This window comes from Nothoprocta perdicaria, unplaced genomic scaffold (genome assembly GCF_003342845.1).
Source record: "Nothoprocta perdicaria isolate Ctin4 unplaced genomic scaffold, notPer1 scaffold_13, whole genome shotgun sequence".
In the NCBI taxonomy this organism is placed as follows: domain Eukaryota; kingdom Metazoa; phylum Chordata; class Aves; order Tinamiformes; family Tinamidae; genus Nothoprocta; species Nothoprocta perdicaria.
The window spans coordinates 4332017-4357070 of NW_020454427.1; the positions used below are offsets into that span (position 1 = coordinate 4332017).

Below are 25054 nucleotides of genomic sequence, written 5' to 3' on the forward strand. Positions count from 1 at the left end.
CYTGTGCATTTTCTTTGTTGCCCTATACCATCTAATCACTTTCTAAGCAAATTATCTGAGGTCTTGCTTTACTTTCTGAGCCATGGTTTCTCTCGACTCACTGGCAGCAATAACCATCTCTGCTTTAGATACGTATGTATATTGGAGATGACTTGGATATTTTCATAACGTTTTATGGTTTTGTCCCACTTATGTTTTAAAGTCATTGCTTGGACATTTCTATTTGTAGAGGGAAAGTAATTTAGAGAAATGTAACAGATAATTTGTTTTTTTTTTCTTTTTTTAATTTAAAAACAAATTTAAACAGCTTTTAAAGCAGCACTGAACACTCCTATTAACTGAAGTTGTGCATATGTGTGTATTTAAATACATACTTCTGCACAGATGTGTGTGCATATGCATGTGTATGCACATACACATGTGTATATGTAGATATATAAATATGTATGTATGTAAGTATATATGTGTGTGTATATCTGTGTGAGTATATATRTACACACACACACACATATATACACACACACACACACACATACATATATATATGGCCTGAGGAAGGTAAATCAAATTCTGCAGGTGGCATATGCTTTCTAATGACTTGTAGTGTTCCATTTGAGCAATATTGCTGAATTCTGTCAGAAATGGTAGGTGGCATCTCCTGGAAAAAGCTAGTAGCCATTGCAAAAACCCTACTGGAGAATAAGCTCCAAGTGAACTGCTTATTCCTATTGCATCTGTATTTTGTTTCAAGGTTGTACAAAAGGTAAGTTATGATTCAACATACAGTTGGTATATTGTCAAATTTTAAGCTTAATTTAGTGTATACTTCTTGAAGGGTTCTGCTGCTTTCTGCTGTTGACTTGCAATGTGCAGAAAAGTAGTGAGAAAATATGTGAGAGAAMAGGTTGCACAGGGTTTCATTAGAGCCTTTCCTATCAACGAGACACACTCAGGATGAAACTTTTCATTTGGTAGAAAAGAAACTTGCCGTCTTATTACAGAGATGTAGATTGTAAAATTGGTGTAGTTTTTGATCAGTTGAAACCTAGGAGAAAGAAACCTTCATTTCATAGTGTGTGGTGAATTTTATGGATAGAGACATTAATGCTTTTAGCTGCAGCACTCTAAGTCTGTAGAAAACTGAGTAAAGTAGTRGTTTTTTGAGTGAAATGAAACAGACCAACCCCCAAGCCAAAAACGCAGCTGAGAATAAAACAGGCAAACCCTTTGAATCTGATATCAAAGAGGAAAATAAAATATGCTTTTTAACCTCCTCCACTCTTCATTTTGCAAAACCGTTCCAGATAAAAATGGCAAATTAATTGTTGAGGAAAATTATAGCACTGATGATAGTTTACTTTAAACAGATGGCAGGTACCTAGTAGGTCACCTGGTAGCGCACACTTTGCTGATTGTACATTTATATGTGTTTTGTAAAGCCTGTTTTGTGCCAAAAAATAAAGAGCGTTTACTGCTTGCTTTGGCTAAGAATTTCACAGGCTGTTTTACTCTTTCTGGTACTCGATTTCTTTTTTCCTTAATATGATGCTAATTGGATGTGAGGTTTTTTGAACCAAATGCTGATGCTTTTTAATACTGGTTCATGTGGCGAGGAGTAACCACCACTTCAAAATGTTATTRACGCAGCTGATTGCATTAGTAGTGTGTTCATGGGAAATTACGTAGTGAATGCAGAAAATGAACTGTGCTGCTAATAAAATGCCTGTGTGATGTTCTTTGGTTGTATATGTAGTAATCCTGTATCTTTGTATTCCCTGTCTCTCGTTTTAGTCTTGCTCCTACCAGCCCCTCAGTTACTTGTTATATCCACTTCTACCTGTGCTCCACGTAGTCTCCAATTCTTCACAAAATTATGTATTCTGAGCAGTTCCAGTATGGTAAATGAGACTCCTTGCAGTTTGTAAAGTTGTTCATACATGTAAATCTTGGAGAGAGGGGGGAATGAACTGGGGGACTTGGTAAAAAGCAACAATCATGCCTTGTATATATATTTATTTGCATTGTATATACAGTAATAGGAAGTAATGAAACTGGACCGGATTGAGGTGAAAAAGTCCGTGTTAAATTTTCATTACTGAATTGTCTTATCATTTCTTTATAAGCTGTCTTCTTCCTTTACCATTTGGTTTTCAGTTCTTGACCAAAATCACTGTTGGAAACAATATTTCTTTTTCATGTGCTGTTGGTTTTTATCTGTGAATGGCTCTTTGCAACAGAAAATGCTGGTCCAGTTACGCTGGAAAACTAGAGAAACACCATAGGTAAAGGATCTCTGTATGATGGTCAGGAAAAGGTCTTTATTTTGCTTTAGTTTCAAATTCAGTACTTTTTTGTTTCTAAAATATTTTAATAATAATTTATTTTTGACTAGCACACAGAGCTTATTTACTTCTAGAAATGAGAAGTACTCATTTGTAGAGCAGAAATGAGAACAACTCAGAACAGGATCAGAACAGTTGTGTGCAGAGCGAGAAAGGCAGGGCACATAAGTACTGCTTTTCAGCTCTCTATTCACCACCTGAATGATGAGTTAGATTTCRATATGTAAATGCAAATATTTGCATTTAGAATTTGAATGACTTGTGGTGATTCAATTCAAACAGCTATGCTGTTTATAGCTTGTCTTTTCAGAATCTTTTTAACAAAAATTACTTTARTGTTATATTACAGAATACTTTGCTGTCTTCAGTGAGGGGAAGAAATAGAACTTCAAATATGTTGCAGAAAGTTTAAGAGGACTTTTTGCAAAATCTTGCTCTCTGAAAGGGAAGAGTCCATTGCATTAATTCAAAATAGTTCAATTTAAAGGTGMAAAATGCATGGAGATCAAGAGGAACAAGAATGTTTTATTGAATAGCTGAAGCAGAACTGCAGTATCTGAATTTCCCAGAAATATTGTTTCAGCAGAAGTTAAAGCTAGACTAAGAAGAACGATAGCATCAGGATGAAGGGATCTTATCTTGTTCAAATAATAAAGATGGTCCAACTTTAATATAGAAGGTTTAACAGAACAGTGCCCTGCCGATATTACTTAAGCTTTTACTGCCTCCCTTTGATGTTGTCTGACTGCCCTCTTCAGGATGGCCCTGAGTGTTAGTCTGTTTAAAATACTCAGTTTTAGACTTAATCAAGCCAATGTGTTAATCATGCATTTTTTTATAATTAAAAATTTTGCACACTAGCCTGGGTAAGTGTGATAATTAATGCCCTCTGGTCAATCAGCTAATAAGGGTGAAAGTTTAATTTCACTGTGTTTCTTTTTTTCCTTTTTTTTTTTTTTTGAAAGAGATGATCAAATTTCATTCTAAATCTTTTTCATGATGGATAATCTTGTATACAATTATGTTCTTTAATACAGTACAGATTTGCTGGAATTATAATATGGCTTGTGCCTGAGGCTGATAGCAGCTGTGAGGAAATGGGCTCTTCTGCCACCTCTGATCCTACCTTCCTCTTCTCCCCTCCTTTGTTCTTTCCAAATACCATGCACGTCTAGCGCACACTTTTCCTCTTGCCATAAAAGCAAATTTTGTGGATGCAGTTTTCAAATAAACAGTGCTCTGAACCATCATATATACATATGACGCTGATTTTACAGAAACATTGTTTTGAGAAAACAATGAGAACAAAACGTGGTTGTCTTATTTGCATCCTTCTGCATGCAGAGGTAAGTTGCCATATGGTGAGGTCTTGGTTTGCATTCTGTAACAGATATGTTTCCTTTATGATATGGAAATAGAGAAGGAAGATACATAAAGCCTGAAGTAGTGCAAGGATTCTTTCAATTCTCTTTTTCTGAATAATTTGTTGATTTGGATATGTCATGTGGGAGAATCGGTCTGGTTCTAGGAATGTGTATTAGGAGAACTACTTAGCTCGCAAAGGACCCCAAAATCCTCCTCTCTTCTGCTTCGACAGCAAAGTAGTGCTGCCAGTGCTGCAATGAGGAGGCTTTCTCACAAGCTTGAGTAATAAGTGTGACTTCCTAATGATGATAGAAAAAATCTTTCTAGTATTGTACATTGTGCAAAATTTACCTTTTATCACTTGTAAGACAAGTTTTATAGAAATTACACCGTTTTACACTGCCTGCAAACTACTGTTTCATTAGCTAAGATAATTTCTCCAGTGTATGGTAGTTTGTGGCCAAGCGTAGGCAAACCTCCTTCCATGCTTTTTTGTATTTTGGTAAGTATGCTGTAGTCACATTTCTTTTATTTTATTTATTTTTTTCTCCTGATTTAAGAATCAATCCATATCTATCTTTAGTGAGTAGATCCGGCTCTTCTACCCAAGGGCATGCAAGCATCTCTTTGCATGGTCTGCACTGGGATCAGATTTGGGTGATGCTGCTCAGGCTATTCCTGTTCTGCTCTTGCTTTAAGGCTTTTTGTTTGTTTGTTTATGTGTCTTGGGATGTCCTTGGTGTTAAGTTGATTTTAACACATTTATAATTCTGGAGAAAGTGGGAATGAATCGGATTTGTGTCATCAGCAGAAACTTCTTTTACTTGGGAGCATCAGTCTAGCGAGTGAGGAGCAYAGGACCTTTGTTGCGAGGAAATGCCCTGCTGATGCTGCTTGCCTCCCTTCTCTGACAGGCAAGCTAATGAAGAGTACCAGGTGCTGGCCAACTCATGGCGCTATTCATCTGCTTTTTCAAACAAGCTGTTTTTCACAATTGTGGATTATGATGAAGGGGCAGATGTTTTTCAACAGGTAAATATTGGATACAGTGAAACTTGTTTAAGTGTTTTATGCAGACCCCTTGTTTTCAGAACTGCATGCTTGCTTGCTAAATAACGTAAGAAACCTGTTTTCTGTTTGTGGAGTAAGTTATAAAGGTTGAGGAAACAATTTTGGAGAGTAAAGTCTACTGTGAAATTGGACAGTTGAGAAAAATAAAATGTAACCCTTGAAAAATAATACTGAATTCCAAAATGCTTTTTTCCTATCTGGTATTTATCCATTGATTGGATTGTGAAGAACACAGATTAAGAACAACAATAAGGGTTGAAATTTTTTGGATATTTTTTTAACCTCCAATCAAATATAATGTAAATATACTTGGAGAAAATGTTTATTATTTATAGATCAAAATTTTAATATATGTAGGAGTTAACTTACAATACATAATAAATATTTGTTTGTTTGTTTCCAGTAATCATCTTTGGAGATATTGTATTTAAAAAGTGTTTATTTTTAATATTTTGCTATTAGTTTTAGTTCAGATGGACTGGAAAACAATTATCTTTCCTCATACGTGATTACAGTAAAACTGAATACCTGCTTTCATCATTAAACGAGTCAATACAGAATAGTCCTGTCCAATTTATTCTTCCTTAACAAAAGCACAAATTCAAGTTGCATCAGATGATGTATGTATTTAAAAATTACACTAAAGTACATTAAATGCATAAGTTCTCTAGGCTGTCTTTGTGAAATAAAATGTCAAAAATAAGGGACATAAATGTCTGATGTCTATTTTAAGATGGATTTTTCGTAAATGCTATTTAAACTTTGTTTATATGCATATAAAGTAATAAGAGATTTAAATTTTAATCATCAGTAATACAATATTGATGTCATAACAAAGAAATGTAATTTGAATTTAATTTTCTACTTTTATTCTGACTATGAAGAAATGACAAAGCCAGTGGTGACAGAGTCAATGCATGTGAGCTCTGTACAATGTCAGGAGATTTCTGTGTCTTATAAAAAGTTGAATTAAAATATTTTGCAACCTCTTAGCCTTTCTAAGAATATGTTTGTTGCCAGATCCAACTTACTAGAGAAAAGGGCTGTGTTTTGCTTAGATGGGAAATATTTGAGTAACTGGTAATTTTGATGAGTTCAGCTCTATACTTGATAAAATAATAATGTAGTAAAAATAATGTAATAAAGCTCACTTTGCAGGAATGCAGGTAAATATAAAAGTAACAAAGAAGTATGCTTTGTATTTGTCTCTGGAAGAACACCATGCTGCATCATCTTTAAATATTTCTGGATATCCTTTTTTAATTTTTAAGGTGTCTTCAAGTGTTCTGAAATGAACTGTATTTGGAGGATTTTTTTATAGCACAAATATGGTATCCTGTATCAGACTTCACAGATCAAGTTCTAATATAAAAATCAACTTGCAATATGAAGTGGCAAATAAAAATAAAAATGTATTTGCTTATCATGTCTAATATTTTTCCCCTAGGAAATATAGCTGACCATTTATCATATTATGRATATTTTATTTATTTAATTAAAGACCTCAATTCCTGTGAGTTTCAGTCTTCCAACCTGTGTGCAGCATGAGTAGCTCCAGTGACTTCAGCCCCTGGCTTAGCATTCGTATCGTTCCCCAGAGCAGTTATGTAGCCTAAGCTGGTTATCTCGGCCTTYGTGGATTCAAAATGAGAATAATTGCTCTTGAATGGTGTCTGCCTTGAAACCACACGAAGTCTGGATGAACAACTTGGGCTGGATACCACCAGCCTGGTGAGAGTTAGGCAGGGAACCAGTGGCAAAGAGTATAAACTTTTTTCTTCTGGGAATTAGAACCAAATGCACTTTATTAAATTGGRAGAGTATGGGGACTTTGTTTTACTAATCCTGCTGAAGAGTGTGCAAGAACTTTCAAGAGTATGATGATACTCTTGCTCAAAAAAGTTTGCATCTGAAATCCCCAGTGGGATAACCAGGCTTCCTAAGGAATCTGCCAGAAAGAAACAGGAAGGAAGATTCTGAACACTTTTTTTTTTTTGAGTCATTGGACTGTGTTTGAGGATATATGAAAAGAGTAATTTATTTTTGGGAAGGCCAATATATTAATTAGATTTCTGATGTCTGATACATAAGATCTGTAAGCCTAGCTGTATCAATATATTTTGCTATTTTTTCCTATATTTATAGCTGAATATGAACTCTGCTCCGACTTTCATGCATTTTCCTCCGAAAGGCAAACCCAAGAGAGCTGACACRTTTGACCTGCAGAGAATCGGATTTGCAGCTGAGCAGCTAGCTAAATGGATAGCTGACAGAACAGATGTTCATGTAAGCCTTTTGACAGTTTTAAAAGTTGGAGCCAAATATATCTTTGTAGTTTGTGGTGGGCTGACAGTACGTGCCATCTTTCCCTAATGCCTTTTTTTCTTCTTCAAGCCCAGGATCTTAAAAACAAACAAAATATCAATTGTAGGCATGCTGACTTCTGCAACCYGCAGAATATATTCCAGTCCTGCTTTGTCAAATAGTATATAGTCTTATTCCAAATGAAAACAGTGGTATTCGGATAACTAGCTGTTAATTATCAATGCATGCATTCAGTATTATATGCAAAACAGGCAGAATGTAAAAGGTAGCTGCTCTTAAATCCAGACATACCCACCTGCAAAACTGTTGAAAATATAATTCTGGGGAGTGGGCAGTAAAGAAGAGATAATATTCTGTTTCTAAATTTTTGGATTAGTAATAAATTATCTCTTTAAAAAGAACACTTAAAGCTATTTTATAATATATTATGTATTTACTAAAGAGAGCGCTACTTTTCCTTACTTAATAACTTTATTGAGTAGTCCTTGCAAACCAGGACTTTGAATGCTCCCTGGTTGTTTAAATAGGAGATAATCTATATGTATACTTTCCTTTTCCATTTATTTTCCTTTTCTAGATTAGAGTATTCAGGCCTCCTAACTATTCTGGTACGATTGCACTGGCTCTTCTGGTATCTCTTGTTGGTGGCTTGTTATATCTGCGAAGAAACAACTTGGAATTCATCTATAACAAGACTGGCTGGGCCATGGCAGCTCTGGTAGGAAGGTTTTTCATACTAAAATGCTTTTTTATTTGTTTTGAGTTATGTATTTCCATACTTCTATGGGAAGTTAGCAGGTGTGTGACTACATCGCTTAGAATGGCACTGGCTTTTGAGGTTGACTTTCATTCATGTGAATATCGGTTGCCAGCTGTTGTTCAATGAAAATTAGCAAATTAATCATCATAATTAGCTAGAATTTTTTGTTTGAACTTTAGCCAGAAAATGTTATTAATAAGGAGTATTATTGATATTATTTACTGGCATGGAACTTTAGAGCTCTTTTTGGTAAGAGCACTGATGTTACAATAGATTGGGTGGATGTTAACATCAGAGTGTTTGTATGCAGAAAGGGTAAGAAAAAGTAGCCAAAGCTTTTATTTGTCCGTAGGAAAGTGATACAAGAATAAGAAATAAAGACAAAGAATAAATTCTTTGAGAAACTGAGTTGAATAAAACAGACCTGAACATTCTACCGTTGATKTAAAATACAGTAGGAAGATCTTACAGGGCTAACTTCAGAGAAAGTTTTAAACTCCCTAATAGACCGTTTGAAATATTAATAAACCGAGCTATCAAGCCTTAAATGATCAATTAAGTTAGAATGTGCTTAAAAGTGTGTTGTAGTATATCCATTTATAATGCTGTTGTTTTGAAAATAACCAAGAAGACTGCTGGAAGAGTATGATCTGTACTGCACAGTCTGCTGTCTCAATTTTAGATAGGATATAACTTTTGACAATGGCAGATGACCACATGTATCAGGAAGTCCTTGATACTAATTCAATTTCTGCCTTCATTATGACCGACACAAGAAGTAGCTTTTGGAAAGCATCAGTCATGGCTTAATTCTCCTGACCTGAGGACTGAGRCAGAAGCATGAGTACTAAGACTGGAAGAGAGTCTAGTCTTTTTGAGTCCAACATGTGTGAAATCCAGCATTTCCTTGAAGGATCTTCTCCTTCCTTCTGTGTTAGTGTATCAATGTATTAATTGAGAACAATCCTTTTTTTTTTTTTCCTTTTTTTTTTTAAATATCCTTTTATTTTGTACAGCCTAAGTCAAACTTTTCAGCTTTCCCCTGGTAATACAGGTCTGTTTGTTCAGTGGATTTTCATTTGATTTTTCTCAACCTGCATCAGTCTGAATTGATCCTTCTTGAATTTGTGTGGCTGGATTTGTAGATGGAATATAAGATGAGTTTGCCTGTGCAAYGGAATTCACATTTCAGCTCTGCTATACCCTAGGATTCTGTTTGCCTCTTCAAAGGTGCCTCATGTTGGTAGTTTGTTCTGCTTTGACTTGAGCAAGAGGAGATTTTTCTTCTTTTGACACCTTCAGCTGATGAACATGTTGACAGCTTGTGCTGAATCAATTCAAAGATGAAGTTGCCCAGTACCTGTTGGACACTCATTCATTTTTATATCTAAATGATTACACAAGATCTTAAAGATCTTAAAATCTCTGTGTTTAAAATGCCTTAATATTTGACTTTACTCTTGAATTTTTCTTGAATATTTTTCTAGACTAATACTTCATTCAATTATATATTTTCAAGAGACACAACCATCAGAAAGCCCAAATAGGATATGCCCAAATAGGATATGCCCAAATAGGATATGCCCAAATAGGATATCTTTTATTGGAATCCTTATCAACTGTTTTAAATTAACCTGAATTAAACAATAATTAGCACACAAAAAGAGATATTTTTATCASAATCAAATAACAATATGTGATCAATAGTATTTCTTGTGCTTAATCGTGAAGTATATCATTGGAGAGCCATTTTAGTCTAATTTTGTACCTCAGAGATTCAAATCAGAAGCTTAAAGTTTGAAAGTTTGAGGGAGGTTGTATTTTTGTCTTGCAGATRTCTAATCAGTTCTTCAAATCAAGAACTACTCTATTAGACTCTACATCAAATAAAGCCACTGAAGGCAAAACTAATTTCATAATTATATTGAGAAAGTTATTACACCTTTTATTTTTATAATACTTTATGTTCCTGCTAGAAACTGTTGTACATTTTACATATCAATTTAATAGTAAACTGCAGTTAAGAAAATTTCCAATCACGTCCAGCTTTGGACAGGATTGCGCYCCAAATGTGATTGACCATTAAAAGCTCATATTGATGCTTTTCAGAAGTTTTCAGCCTTGTGATTGTATTGACTACAAAAAATAAGTTTAAAAGGAGCTTCATTAATGWCATTTATTGATGTTATTACTGTTACTTAGGATGTTTAGGGATTTTTGATTCAAATGGAATAGAAGTAGTAGAGTAGAATTTCTAGGACTCTTAGTTGCTGTTGTAGCAGTATTTTTGATCTCATACCTGCATTTCTACACCATTCTAACGTTTTCTAAAAAGCCTTTATTCTTCTCTTTAGAAAAAGAGATGCAGAAATTATCTCAAAAGGTGCTGCTAAATGACACAAAAGAAAATGTAACAATTGTCTACTGATAAGAGATCATCTCTTAATGCTTGACAGCTTATCTAGCCACTTTCCATGTACTGAGATTGAGAGGTTTTGGTTAGCAGCACCGTTTTGAGTAAGCCATGCATTTTGTACCCTTTTGCTGTGAATTGAAGACATAATTGTGTTTTATCTCTCTGTATATAACTGGAGTTGAAGCTTTCTGCTCCCCCCTCAGGTCTCATTCAGCCTGTATTCATTAACCATATGGAAAATAACATTTTTAATTTCTACCGAGTCTTTTTTATAGATCTCCTGGAATTTATTAGTTGAAGACTAGGGATTTGAGATCACTGCAGACATACAAATCCCTCTCCCTCTCCCTCTCTCTCTCTCTCTCTCTCTCTCTCTCTCTCTCTCTCTCTCTCTCTTTCTATTTTTTTTCTTTCTCCTCTATGTTTCAGGGCTGCTTACTTATTTAGAAAGGCTTTTATGCTTCAAAAAGCTGGATTTTTTTTTTTATGACAACTGGACAGTGTGTCAGCTTTTCTGGTCTCTGTTTCATTGAATCAACTGCTGCTAAAAAGCAGCAAATACTGTTCTGCGAAGAGTGCCTCTGTGCTGGAGTACAGATGATCTCAGAAATGTCTACTGGTTTCTTATTTCTTTCAATACTAAAACAAAAAAAGTTGTGTCACAAAAACAAATAATACCTCTTCAAGAGAAAGTTTTGCAATGACGTTTTAATGATCTGTCTACTGATTTTGATAACAAATACTCAGGATCAAGACCAGAACTTTTGTCTTAATGTTGATTCCAATGGCAGCTCAGCCAGGCCTGTGGCATTGGTTTGGCCCCGGCGGCAGGCGGAGCAGCAGCGATGCCTGTAGCTGTTTCATGCCCTTGCTGAAGAGCTGCCTACTCTGTTAGGATCTTGTACGCCTTAGGCATTTTTAATCACAACAGCATTACCCACAAGACTCTTAGAATGGCAAACTGTGATGGTTGATTCATCGTACATAATATTCTAAAAGGTGTCTTTGAGATCACATCCAAAATTTATCCCCTAGATTATTTTAGACTTTAATTCAATCCTACTATTCATCTATGGATATTTTTTTCCTCTGACATGTTAGCACAAAGATGAGGAAAGACTTCAGTCCTTAGATATTTGCAGAGCCCTGTCCTTTCATACTGATAACAAGAAGCAATTGAGATTCTTGTCAAGACTCTTCATTTCTTAAGCAGAGAGAATAAAAGGTCAGACAGTCTAAGTTCAGTAAATTTCTACCATTTTAGATAAGGAATTGCTGCATTTTAGACAGCAGTTCTGTGGCTGAAAGAATATCTTTTCAGCTGGCTAGAATGTGGATTACTTGGCATTTTGAARTAATTTCTTTCCAAGGCTGTTACCATGCTTTTGTACATATAATTTTCAATTTTATGTGTGTATTTCAATGTTGCCCGTGTACTTGAGGACTTCAGCAAAGCAAATGCTATTCTTGGAATGCAAAGCATCTGCCTGGAAGTTGCATTRGACAAAATATGTCATATCGTTTGGAAGAGGAGAAAAAGCACGAGCTGCTTACAGTTGTCGTAACAGCTACTGCTTATGAGAATGTGTTCTGCCCAGCTGCATTGCACGGTGCTCACACAGTCCTCCTGTCACCAGCTTTTGCTCTGGAGCAGCTCGAAAGGTGACGTGCACTAGTGGCTCCCCTGCCCCTGCGGGGAATGGGAATATGCAGTGTTTTATCTCGTGATAGCACTGGGAACAATGGGGCTCCACTGCATAGCAGCCAAGGCATCTCAAAAGAACAGCAATAAATGCAGATTATTTCATATAAATTTATTTTATCTATTTCCTTTGCTTCCTGTAGTTAAAGATTTTAGACATGCATAGTACCTTTAAAGGTACAAAAGCCTCTTTGCTTGTGTTTTGTGCTTCCTGCCTTTGAATTGAATATCCCTTCCTGGGGATTCTGAGATGCGCTGCATTGTTATTTAGAAACTGAGTATAGATCCTGCCACTCGGTATTGGTAAGCAAATAAGCAAATAAAAAAAGCAAATTTCAGTAAGGTAAGAGTGATGACTAGTGTATAAAATGGCCACAGTATGCAAGGAGAGAACTGTATCAAAATTAAGTATGGAGCTGGCTATCTATGTCTCCCTGTATTTGAAATTATGCTTGAATTGAGCTGTGTTCTAAATGCATCCTGAAGTTTAGATGCAAAACAAAGCTCCCTAAGATTAGAAGCATTTAAAAGAATTAAACCCTAAACTCGGTAGATAGTTGCAGTTTTCTGCAGCAGGTAAGAAGCTGTCCTGAGAGTCTGCCAAGGAGAAGGAAGGAGGTAGGTGTGTAAAAGAATGTCACTGGTCAGGAGATGGACCATTGCATAATGATCTTCCTTTAGAACTGGTAAGCAGAGAGCTCTGAGTGTATTCTCATGCAGGTGAAACTGTAAATGTTTTGAGCTGCTCCAAGGATARTGTCTCAGATTGAGTCTTCTCTTCATCTGCCAAACTTGGTCAGATTTCTAGAAAATTGGAAATGTGCTATTTCTCTTCTTTTGGACTGTTCTGTTGAAATCCATGCAATATAGAACCATTACATAGATGTGGAGTCCTTGGTCACCTCTTCCAAATTGCTTATTAATAGGAAGGAATTTGGAAGACTTTAGGGGAACAGTGAATCAGTATGGGAGTGAGTGTTTTGGTCATTTTAGATCCCAAAGTATTTTATGGAAGTTAAGGAGTTTGATGTTTCAGAGTGGTAAAAACATTGGCTATCAGCATACCTGTCATGTATGCACGTATGTATCTACGAGTAGYGAGGTATGTCCTCCTTCTGAGGATCTTTTACAAGCATTTAAAGTTAAGAATGGAAGAGTGCTAGAGAAAACCTGGACAACATTTGTTTTTTGAAAAGGTCATTTTGAAAAACATAGGGAAGAGATACATCTTGGGTGGAGATAGTGGCTGATCCAAGATGCAGTCGACTGAATTGGTTTTCTTGATTGCTGCCAGTCTGAACAGGAAGAACTTGGAAGATTCATTTAGGGTAAATAACCCTGTTGTTAACTCTTTCAATAACCTTAATACTGGGAATTAGTTTCTCTCCATTTAAAGAGCAATTTGCTTTGTGGCTATTTTTTGTTAGACATTGCCATGCTATGAGGCAATGTATTTGTACTGGCAAGCATTAAAAACCCTCAGTCATTTGAGAAAATTATCAATTATAGAGTATATTACTATGTATAAGCTGAATTATTTTATCTTCCCATGTGGAAGCAGATTTGGCCCTGGAGAGCAATTTAGGAAAAAGTAAAGCGACTGTTTTCATAGAAAGCTTGCTTTTAGAGAGCYGAGATTTATTAACCTTACGCATCTGTTGTTTCTCTTGTGATGTTTTATTTTTCAGCTACCTGACTTCTGCCCTTTCAAAAGATCTTTCATCTCACCTTTATATTCTTCAGTTTCTGTTGGTTACTTTCATGTTAGCGTCTGCTGTCTGTTGTATGATTCATTGAGAAAATAGCAATATAATTTTTTGTGCTAAAGCAATCTGCAATAGAAGAAATTTCTGCAATCTGGAAATAACAAAATAACTATTCCCCTTTTCCAGTAATGGCAACGTGTACTTTCTTCACTTCATTGYCTATTATTAATTAAAACACAATCCATTTGTTAATAATCCCTACCAATATGTTGTCATCTCCCATATTAATTACAATACTATTATACTCCAAATCCTGTTACAAGCAAATGAAACACGCCTATATTTAAAGTAAGAATCTGTTCTTAGTGTAACTAAAATCTTACTAGGACAGYTGGAGAATTATTATTAATCTGGATCTGCTTATTAGAGAGAAAAAGGGAATACAACTGCACACACCTCCCAGTATCTTTCTCTTATCTTCTGCTCACACTTGCATTKTTTCCTGCTGGATCCTGAGACGTTATTGTCTTGGGTGGGTGGGGAGGTGTTACAGAGAATCATCAAGTATCCCAGGTTCTTTGCTGGGAGAAATATAATGCCTTCGTCCTCCTCACTGTAGGGTCCCCTTGGGGCTACTTTTTGTCATCGTTTTCCAAAAGTTGTATATGTCCTTTTTTCATCATCCTCTGTCACCTCTCATTTCATCCTGTACTGCTACACTGCACCCTGTGTTCCCACTTTTGAGAGTGCTATTATCCCAAACCTCTGTTCTTCTAGACTGCATCATTTTGTTGGTCATAAATATTTCATCCTAGATAGAATAATTACCTGCTATTACTATCTGTATAAAACATAACCAATATGCAAAGATGAACAAAAAGTAGTAAAACTAAACACAACTGCTTAGTCTTTAGGAAATTTGCTGTTGTAGCTAAATAAACCAAAAAACTCCAAGTAAGCCAAGAGAACTTTACATAAAACCGAGCAAGAATTAATTGTAAGGCCTTGCAGAGCTGGTGCATCACTGGAAATGACAATATTGCATTTAATGGGCAACAGAGCCACACAAGCTGACTTTTCCTTCACAAATGTATTATTGAGCATTCGCCAAAGAAAGCAGAAGATTCACCTCCCCATTTCAACATAGTTGCTCTTAGTACAAAATAGTCCACTCTGGTTYAGCAAAGCGTCATAATGTATATTGTGGCAGCCCAATATATTCCTTTCCATCCCCCTAGGTTTGAATTTTAGGTTCCTGATCAATGTGCTTAAATCACTCTGAGTATGATCTGCTGGTGAGACCATTCCTGTGCAGTAAAAATGATTGTATACATAAGTATTTGTAGAAACTGGACTGAACTTTTTGGTAAGAATTATCTATGTTAATATGTCASAAGACATGGTTAAGTGGTCAGATCTTTCCGTTTCTGTTCTCATTTGACAGTCAGATGATACTATATTGTCATCTTTAGTGACTGTTGTTATGACTATGATYTATGTCATATAGATTCCATGGCAGGACCTTCTGCAACAAGTTGTGCAATTTCCAGTTACTACCTGTAATTCTGCTTTCCATAGGGAATTTCACTTTCCTACAGACTCCACCATTGTCCTTTTTCATAGCTAAAATGAAACAGCCTTAGAGGACGCACGTGTAAGAATTCATAAGATAGGACACATCTTTTTTTTGAGAAGAATTGGATTTTTTTTCATAATGTATTTTTATAACATTTCACACACCTAAAAGCAAACATTTAGGCTAAACATTCATACATTCGTATTAGATTAGAGACCAAAATAATGTCATAAAAGGCTGTATAATTTTTGAAGAGTAATTTTCAAAACATTTGTAATGAATGCCTTCCACTGCCATGCATGATTTTTTGCCATATAGATGTGTAAATGTGGCAATTCCAGGGGCACATAAAGACATGATCATTTCAAGGTAGATTTTGAAAATCTCTGTCTTGAGCTAACTCATTTGCTAACAGAAGTCGTTAAGAATTTAATGAGAACAACACTTCTGAAAACACGTATATTCTAAGCATCTAATAGAGGTAGATAATGTATTTGGTTAGGTAAACAATGTACCTAACAGCAACATCACCAGCAAATTGGGTTTCCACTCAGTTCCTCGGGATAAATAAACGTATTGTTTTCTATTTTCCAGTGTGTTGTGTTTGCTATGACCTCTGGTCAAATGTGGAATCACATCCGTGGACCCCCTTACGCTCATAAAAATCCTCAGAACGGACAAGTGGTGAGTGGATTATCTTATTTTAGGGGGAAGCAATGTATAGAGGGGCACTTCCTACAATGACTGTCTAAACTGCACAGTGAAAACTGCACTTCTGGAGCACTGCATGACAATGCACCGGGGTCTTAGTTCTTAAATTACAAACAGTGTCTTTTATAAAATGCAAAGTGTTTGGAAAGTGTCACCATCTTTGATTTGAGCTCTGAAACAAGTGGTCATGTTTTCCTGAAACAAAATTCTTTCCAGAATCTCTATCAGAATCTCTCTCTATCCTACCTGCTGGGAATGTGYCAGAAAATTTTCAATATCACAATGTTTTGAAAAAATAAAACTATCCCAAAGCAAACAGATGTTGTGCCTTTTTGTAGAAATGTGCTCATTCACAAGGGGAAAAATTAGGAACTGTTGATTTTTCTCCTCTCAGTCCATCAGGTTCCATTTACACAAAGCTCGAGGTTTGAAACCTCTTATCTTCCTCTAGCTTGCAGCATTTTAATTAGAGGAGATGGCAAATGCTCCCATGTGCTTTTTACTTATTTCCATCATAGCTGTCACTTTTCCACTGAACTTTACAGAATGCTTTTTCCTCTTTGCTCCTTCAATTTAAATGTTTTATCATCTTTCTTAGGAAATTTCTATTAGTTCAGTACTGCCAAAATTACTATTATATTCTATTACTCCCATCTCTGAAGGAACTCTTCCCCCTTGCTGGTCCCTGCTCACAAATTAGCAAATGTTCATTAAAATTCAGAAGGAGAAGCTCCCTTTGTCAAATGGGAGAGTACCATGGTTTTCTATCACTGTCTGTCACTTGCCACTTTTCAAATAAGATATTGCAGTGGGATTCACAAAACTTGCAGTTAAGTCATTCGGGCAGGAAACTGTCCCAAACTTTGGGGAATGTTGAGCTGGTTTTGGCTTTGCCATCACKGGTTCATAGAGGCTGGCCTAGGTTGCATTTTCTCCCAGCTTGCTCTGATGTGTCGGATCTTAATTGGAGTAGCAGAAAGCAATGGTTTGAATGTGATTACTGCTCTGCTTTGTGTCAGGAATATAGCAGCATATTGATGTCATAAAATGACATGAATCCATCTGCCAATTTTGTTATGCAGAAGCAGAACTGATAATGTAATAAATAATATCTGTAAAATACTGTGTTTATAAAAATCTAGAATTTTTTATTACTGCCTTGCTGTAGTAAATTTATGATGCCTTCCTTCAGAGTGACAGAAAGAAGTACTGCATAGAAAAGGCAAAATTCCTGACAAATTAATTTTATCTATTTTCATAGATACTGCTCTTAGAGACCTGTTTCTGATGTGCAGACTGCATTAAATMATACAGAACATGACTTTTTTTTTTGATTCCTAAAACTTGTCTTAATTTTCTGAGGGTGCACTTTTATATCTTGCCTAAGGGTCTGAAAAGGTATTGCGGGTATTAACATAAGCAACTAAATAATAAAAATTTTAGTAAATATGATCTCCCATTCTCGCTAATAACTTACTGGATTGARCTACAGGTATTTTCTCTTCTGGTTTTGGTCCATTATATGCCTTGGTTGTTTTCTGTGCCTGATCCACCTGTCTTTTATAGTTTGTGTGCCAGTACTGCTACCTTTTAGGTGCTGTATTAGGAAGTAAAACCAGTCAGATTCTAAGAATTCAAAAATGGTCTGCATGCAGAGTTACAAATTACTGATTTATTTAACATACCACTGAGTATTATAGTCGTAACTTAATGCTATGAAATATGCCACTGTAAAAAGTTCATAAATATTCTGTAAGCCTTTACATATTTTAGATTGCAGATCTTCCAAGGAATGCTATTGAACACCTTCCTAGTGCTTTTTCTTGTGCTTATATCTGGTCCTCTGAATCTGAAGTCATAAAAACTCATAAAACTATATAACACTTCAGCGGCGTTTGTTCAACCATGACAACGGTGATTGTTATRGCAGGGCTTTTCTTTAAGTTATGAAAGCTATCTTTATAACTGAATGAAATTTAAATAATCATCTAGTCTTCATTGTCAAGATCCAGTGTTAATTCCAGGTTTGCCAGAATATATAGGAACAGCAGTACGAACATGCAAAGATTCTCATCTCAAGTTCTGCTCTGTATACTCGAGAGCACTGGTAAGCACAGAACAGTTTACCTTAATTGTATTAAGGTTAGGTTCAAGTTTCTTAATGCTTCATTTTCTGATTTCATGGAAGGATTTAGTCATTCAGTTCTATAACTTGCTATGGAGTCCGAAATGCCACCATGTTTGCTGTCTACATAAACTGTTCCTGTATCTGTTGTTTGCTTTATTCTTCTTTATTCATAGATATTCTGGGTCTTATCTTGAAAACTTCCGAAAATGGCTTAAGCATAGGGGAAAAAAAATTGTCCTTAGGTAGYATTTGTATCTGTTTAGTAGATATTTTGAATAAAACACCTTGCAATATCAGATCAAATATAAATATCTGTCCAATTGCAGAGTTGTTTATTCAGCCTTTTTTTTCCCTACTTTAGCGGTTTTGTGACCACTGATCCTTATGCAGGAACAGGCCCTAGAATATCACCTTATAAATGGCCTTACTCATAGAGGTGTTTAATATTCTGCATGTCTTTGAAGTCAAATGAAAAAAAAATTAGACTGCTGTGATTCCATTTTCAATTTCTCAATGGAAAATTAAGGTACCYGGAGTATTTATGTTTAGAATATCAACGTTCTTAATTCACATTAGTCCTATACAGCTAGGTATGACAAAATGTCATTTATTTTAGTGTATTCTTCTGTGCTGTTCTTACATAGCCCTTTCTTAGGATTCTGAATAAAATAAACAACTGTTTCATGGAACTGATATAAAAATTACTTTCCCTTTCAAGCTCAGTAAATCATAGCTCATTCAACCTAAACAGAAATATGTTTGAAGTACAGTTGACTGGTATTTTATTTGTAATGCCCAGCAAAGTGTCCAGGTTGATTGGTAGCAGTATCAATATATAAAAAAAGTAAAAATCACTTTGCTATGTTGTCTGTCCTTATATATTTGTGTTGTTTTTGGATTAAAAAGCAAAAAAAAACCCCTACTGGTTATTTTACTCTCAGTGCATAGCCTAAGATACTCAGTCGACCTCCTTCATATCCCAGCGATGCTGTGGTGCATCTGTCAACAACATATCCTATTGTGTTCTTGAAAATACTACTTAACATTTCTAGTTTGAATAATCAAGTACTTATATTAGTGTACTTTATGTATACTAAGTACATTATTTAATTATGACATTATAGTTAACGGAATAGTTTTACTGTGGTTCTCCAAGTAGTGAGTTTACCCAGAAGATGCAACTAGTAGGGGCTTCCTCCAAAATTCTGGTTTAAACATACATCATGATTTAGTCAAAAACTGAATAGCTTACAGTATATTCAGTTAAAACTAATGAAGACAAACTCTCTATTAACCTATCTCAATAACTGTGCTAATAGACCAGCATATTAACCAGTAGGCAGCATTATCTCTGAGTAGAATTGGGAAAAATACTGAGCTAAGACATCAGTCCTAATCCTTGAGATCCTGAGCTTGATAACAGCTAGTGTTTCAGTCACTTTCTGTATAGTGTTTTTGTCTTGAAATCAGAAGGAGGAAAATCTTATCCCATGTTTTGTCCTTTTTTTTGTTGTTGTTTTTCAACTATGGGAACAAAAGGTGTGAGAGAATTGTTGTGATGCAAGAGTGTTCAGGCAAGACACAAGAACCTCTAAATTCTTGAAACCAAGAGTTCTGGAGATGTATACTCTGTAAAGGTTCAGACGTGATTTTTTTCCCCAGTGGTACTGCAGTACTGTAGCTTTGGCTGAGTAAAAGTAGAMCATGCTCCGCATGAAGTATAACTAAATTTTGAGCAAGTAATCAGGCAGCAAATAGTCTCCCATGATAACATCAAATGAAAAAAGCTCATATATTAATTGCWGATTATAACAGCAGAAGTCCAATCTGATTTGACCAAAAACCCTTCCAAGTGGCTCCTTCCCCCTCCGTGGTGGAGGATAGCTAGGCTTTGGGAAGCAATTTAGCTTCATTTGGAGCAACTGTTTTGCATAGAACAGCCATATTTATATTAGAAGTCAAAGCAACCTCAGCTGGCTATGAAGTAGCTGAAGGTGGGATGAAAGTGCAGTCAAAAGTATGTTGCTTAAGGAAAAAAATGTGTTCTTCTGTTCAGTGAATGTTGATTTAGTGGGGTGCTTAGTTAAAATGTCACTGACTTCAGTGAAATTCGACGCACCTTTTCAGAGCTTCTCAAAGCAGATCTTTGCTTAACCAGCACAATCACTATTATGATATGCCCACAATATCTGTACTGGAAACAAGAAATCACTAAGGTTGGAGTCTTCATAGAGATTTTTCTCTCTACATGAGTAGAGCTGTGCAGATCATCTTTCTGTAACTATTAAAAATACAGCTTAAAAATATACCTGTTTTAGTCTATTTTTTTCAGAATGCTTTCAAAAATTTTGAAGGATGGATAACAGAGGAAGAAGAAATACTTTTTTGATCATTGTGCAGCACAATCTTTTGCTGCTTCAGTTGGATTATTTTGTGAATCTTTTCTCTCAAAAAGATAACCTATAACACAAGAAGGCAGATGTTCCTCTTGCTAAAGTAAATTTTCTGCAGTTGCAAGTCATCCTGTGAATTACAAAGTGAGTAAGCTGTACTGCAGAGCCTTCTAGTGTTACAGACCTGGTGACTTTTTTTTTTTTTTTCAGCTGAAAAGCTCTTTCCTCACCATAGAATTTTGTTAGTAAGATCTAATGCCATAATTTCAATATAACAGTTCTAAATTTCTTGTGTGCTTGTGAACAATGTCAAGAAAAGGGATATATATTTCTGTTTGTTAATGTAAATAAAGCAGTGTACTGCAGACAGTCCTTCATGGACTAATTCACCCATAGTCTGCTGGTTGTTTTTTATTGAGCTGAAGGAATTTTGTTACTCCTCATTAGCGATGCAGCAACTGTTTGCTATTTGATAATCTGATAAATAGGWTTCATATGTTTTCAAGAAAGCAAAAATTATTCTAGCTTCTTTTTCTGGCTCTGATGGTAACATTAATTCCTTCTTGGGTTAATCTTTCATGTTTAATGACTGTTCCTGAAGAAAGAAACAATAGAAGAAGACAATATTAATAGACAGCAATAATAAACTGTGAAGTTTTCTTCTGCATGTTACATGTTCTTCTGAGCCTCTCATAAGCAGAAGGGCAGCACTGCACATCCTCAGGAAAAGCACCTCCCGCACTCTGGGTATTCAAATACTTCTCTGAGATCCTGGAGATTAAATGGCACCATTTCCAGGCTTTTGTTTGAATTGCTCACAGCTTGTGTTTGCTTGCTTGGTTTCTAATTCCTTAATGGATGCTGATAGATGGATCTTGCTGCTAGTGTAGTGAGAGACACCCCTCATTTTCCTGCCTTTCCTGCTCACATATGGAGCATCAGGAACATTCTGGAGGTTAAGGATACTGCAGTTACTGTTCTCTCTAACGTTCCTTTGATACAGAACACAAGTGTTTCCCCACTCTTTTGGGGGGCATGTTGTTTTTTTTCCTCTTTCTTCCCTATGGCCTAGCAATGTAGCTCTGTAAGGAATCARTGTAGTCTAAACCGAGGTATCTAAGGAACCATTTTTGCCTTCAGTGAAGTTCAGGTAGGCAAAACCTATTCCTGTGCTGAAACGCCTATCCTGAAGGGGGGACTGCCAGGCTAAGCAGATTTTTTTCAAGACATTGGTAAAATTACCACTGATTTGAGTATAGAAGGGTTAGACTAGTGCAAAGTATGTCCAGGAGAAATATACTGATTTTTTCTCTCTCTCTCTCTTTTTTTTTTTTTTTTTTTTTTTTTTTGAGTTCTCTGTTACCAGAAATAATATTTGGTCTGGTGGTATAATAAATAGTGAGACTCTTTGACAAATAGAGTGCCTTGTTTCCTGATTTTTGTGTTTCTTGGATTAATTAGTCTGTAATTATTGGTAATGTTCATTTCCTGGAATCCTACTTTTGTTTATTACAATAATTGTAATTATGCAGGAAATTTGGGGAATGCTTTCATCTCCCATTCCTCCTCATTGCTCTGCCTCTTGAAAATACACTCAGAAGCTTTGAATATTGTTAATACAACGTACTTACCAAATTTTTAATATTTATGTCYTCAGAAAAACAGACTTCATCGAGCTTGTGTTAAAACTTTGTGATATTCAGTTATATCCAAGGGACAAATTCAACCTAAACTGTGGGAATTCTGTACAATATACTTCAATATGTGAACTGTAGCTTCATAAACTAATAGCCTGGTGAAATGTGAAAGTTGTGAAATTCTTGCACTATTTGTTTAGTCAGAATTTGCTTGCAAATATTACTTTATGACTCTTACATTATCAGTACTTGTGTGTAGACCTTGCTAAGTGAGTTTGTTTGCTGTGATGAAACAGTAATAAGGCAGCTTTGCAAGTGGTAAAGCTATATTTATCAACACAGAAAACCAGAAAATGCATGAAAGTGAGTATCTTTCAATCGCTTCATCCCCATAAAAAGTTTCTTCCCTGGGGGAAGCGAAAGAGAGAATTTAACTTTTATGGTATATTGTTATTGCTGCTGAGGATTCAAACTCGTTTGGTGTCCATATTGTTTCTGAGCAGGTTCACAAAAGGACTGGGCTTGGGAAATTACTTGTGCCTTTCACTACCGTTTAGTCAAGCACACTGCTATTCTCCATCTGAGAAGAGCCCCCGGGGCACTGCCACAYAGCTCGCCTAGAAAGGTAGGCCTGGAGCCCTGCCTAGGCCTGTTACTCACTTTCATAGCACGGCTGTGATTAGTTTGCTCTTCAAATGTTTTACAAGCACCTTGCATCAAGATCGTATGAAGTACAGAACTGGGAAGCAGATGTAATGTACTTGAGTTTCTTAGTGGTCAGTATTTACAGGATTAAACTTCCATATTCATTAGAYTGTAATTCTTCTTTATGTGTGTACTGAAATGAGTAAGTATTCTTCACCTTCTTTAAAATCCATTGTTAGTATTTGTTTTCAAGCTGCCAAGAGCTGGAGCATTTTAACTTAATGTGCAATACGACTCAGAACAGCATTCTGTCCTGAAGACCTTGCAAATCTGTGTTTTGAGCAATAAAGTATGAAGGCACTTCTTTCGCTTACTAGTCCTGAGATCTTTTAGCATAACAAGATGCCCTGTATGAAGAGGAATTAGGAATTATTACATAGAGAAGTTTGGTTTTTTTTTAATTTGTCATTCCTTCACACTGTTAATACACATGAATAGAATGAAGACTATGAATTTTTATTATTATTACTCTGAAAAAAAAAATTAACAAAAATAGCTTTAGTGCAATTAAAATGCTATGAGCGTAGAAGTGGAACTTAAAAGTTGAGCTCTGGAAATGAGCAGAAATATTTGTGCATATTAGTATATGCAGCCCTTGTGTGTGGCTTAGTAGCSAATTGCAGAGAGTTTTGCCAAATTTAGTTTCCTCACCTTGAGAATGAGTATTTAACTAGAAATATGCAACAGTTAGTGGAAATTATGCAAGTATTGGCAAACATTAGCTGCACAGTTTGAGAATGGATTTTTGAAAAACAAACTGAATTAAATTTTAACTGTTGGCAATTCAGTGTCTCAGTAAATGGTCCTTTGCTTTATTATTATTAATAACCCCTGGAAAATACAAAACCACAGGGATGTGACATGAATTCATACACCACTTAGGTAGTGCTCACGGAGGGACCGTAGTTTGCTGCTCTAGTCTTTCCACTATATATACGCTTTTACCATAAATGCACTATATTAAACAATGTCTTGCAATCAGTGAGCATATGGAAAACAGTAAACAGATTTTAATTTCTTTCTCTTGTTTTTCTTGTACTGTTTATTTCCTGCATACCTAATCCTACTAAAATATGGAAAGGTTTCCTTCACTCGAGAAAGATGAACAAATTAACCTTCTTTCCCTTCCTTGCTGCCCCTCACAGTCTCTTTAAAGCTGAAGAAAAGCGGCCAGATGAAACAGATAAGAGAAACATTTAGGCTACTTTAACTTGGAGGATTGTTTTTTATGCAAATTGAAGAACATGGCTTCAAAAAGGAAGAGGAAAAAAAAAAAAGGATAGGAGATAACTCAAGGAAAAAGATAATCCTGAAAATAGGCAGAGAATGGAACTGGCAGATGTGCAGCAGCAATGCAAAGAAGAAAAGCAAAACTGGAAGAAATGTCCTAGTAGAATCCTAATTAGTGTATGTGTGTGCTGATATGTTTAAACTCTTTCCARTGTGGCTGCCGTGTTAAAAACCAAACCTTGCAGTGCTCTATGTCTCCCAAAGGGAGTAAGCTACACCAAAGCTTCCCTCTTGCTTGTTTGCAAGAGTTTAAACATATCGGCAGACGCATGTCCTAATGCAGGAGTCCCCAGGGAGGGCAGGAGCTCCTGCGTCCTCCAGTCGTGGGCAGGTACTTCACGTAGAAAGCTTTGACTTTGGCTAATTGGGATTTTGCTCCCACACTCGTTTTAAGCTACTGTTGAAGCTCCTTGTATTCTCATGAAGCTACTTTTAATTGGTGTGTGGAATTGACTGATTTGCCATTTGTTTGTATCAGTGTTTGTGCTGGAATTAATCTTCTGTCCCTTGTGTTTGTTTATAGACATACTACGTGCCAGCCTCCGTTTTCCAAGGCTTGGACAAACCCTTTTACTCTTTCATCTAAAACAGTAGTTTATTAGTTTGGCTTGCTCTCTGCCTGCTCTAGATAATTCATGACTATAGGCAATCAGTATCATATAATATATTGCAGATGCAATGCTTTGTATCTTGGATCTCGCTTAATTTCTTAAAAGACAGATTGCATTAATGAGCCATATTCATTCTGTACTTTTCTAGCGCATGTCTTTTTCCAAATGATTTTTTTTAGATGATAACCTAATTTTGAAATTCATCTGACTTTCCAAGCATATAACCTTCATTTCTTCCCATCTAATTTAGTGACTTTTTTCTGCGTTCCTCTGGCATCAGCAGAATTCATTCCTATTTTTGTGCTTAAATCATTAA

General features: G+C 35.8%; 1 protein-coding gene across 2 annotated transcripts in view; it reads left to right on the forward strand.

The window, feature by feature from the left end:
- The window catches only part of TUSC3 (tumor suppressor candidate 3), a 108792-nt gene that overhangs the window by 36225 nt on the left and 47513 nt on the right, over nucleotides 1-25054 (forward strand). For both annotated transcript variants that reach the window (XM_026033530.1, XM_026033531.1), the window contains exons 3-6: nucleotides 4622-4739; nucleotides 6924-7064; nucleotides 7681-7821; nucleotides 15858-15947. In XM_026033530.1, coding sequence (XP_025889315.1) covers nucleotides 4622-4739; nucleotides 6924-7064; nucleotides 7681-7821; nucleotides 15858-15947 — 490 coding nt within the window. The remainder of the gene's footprint in view (nucleotides 1-4621; nucleotides 4740-6923; nucleotides 7065-7680; nucleotides 7822-15857; nucleotides 15948-25054) is intronic.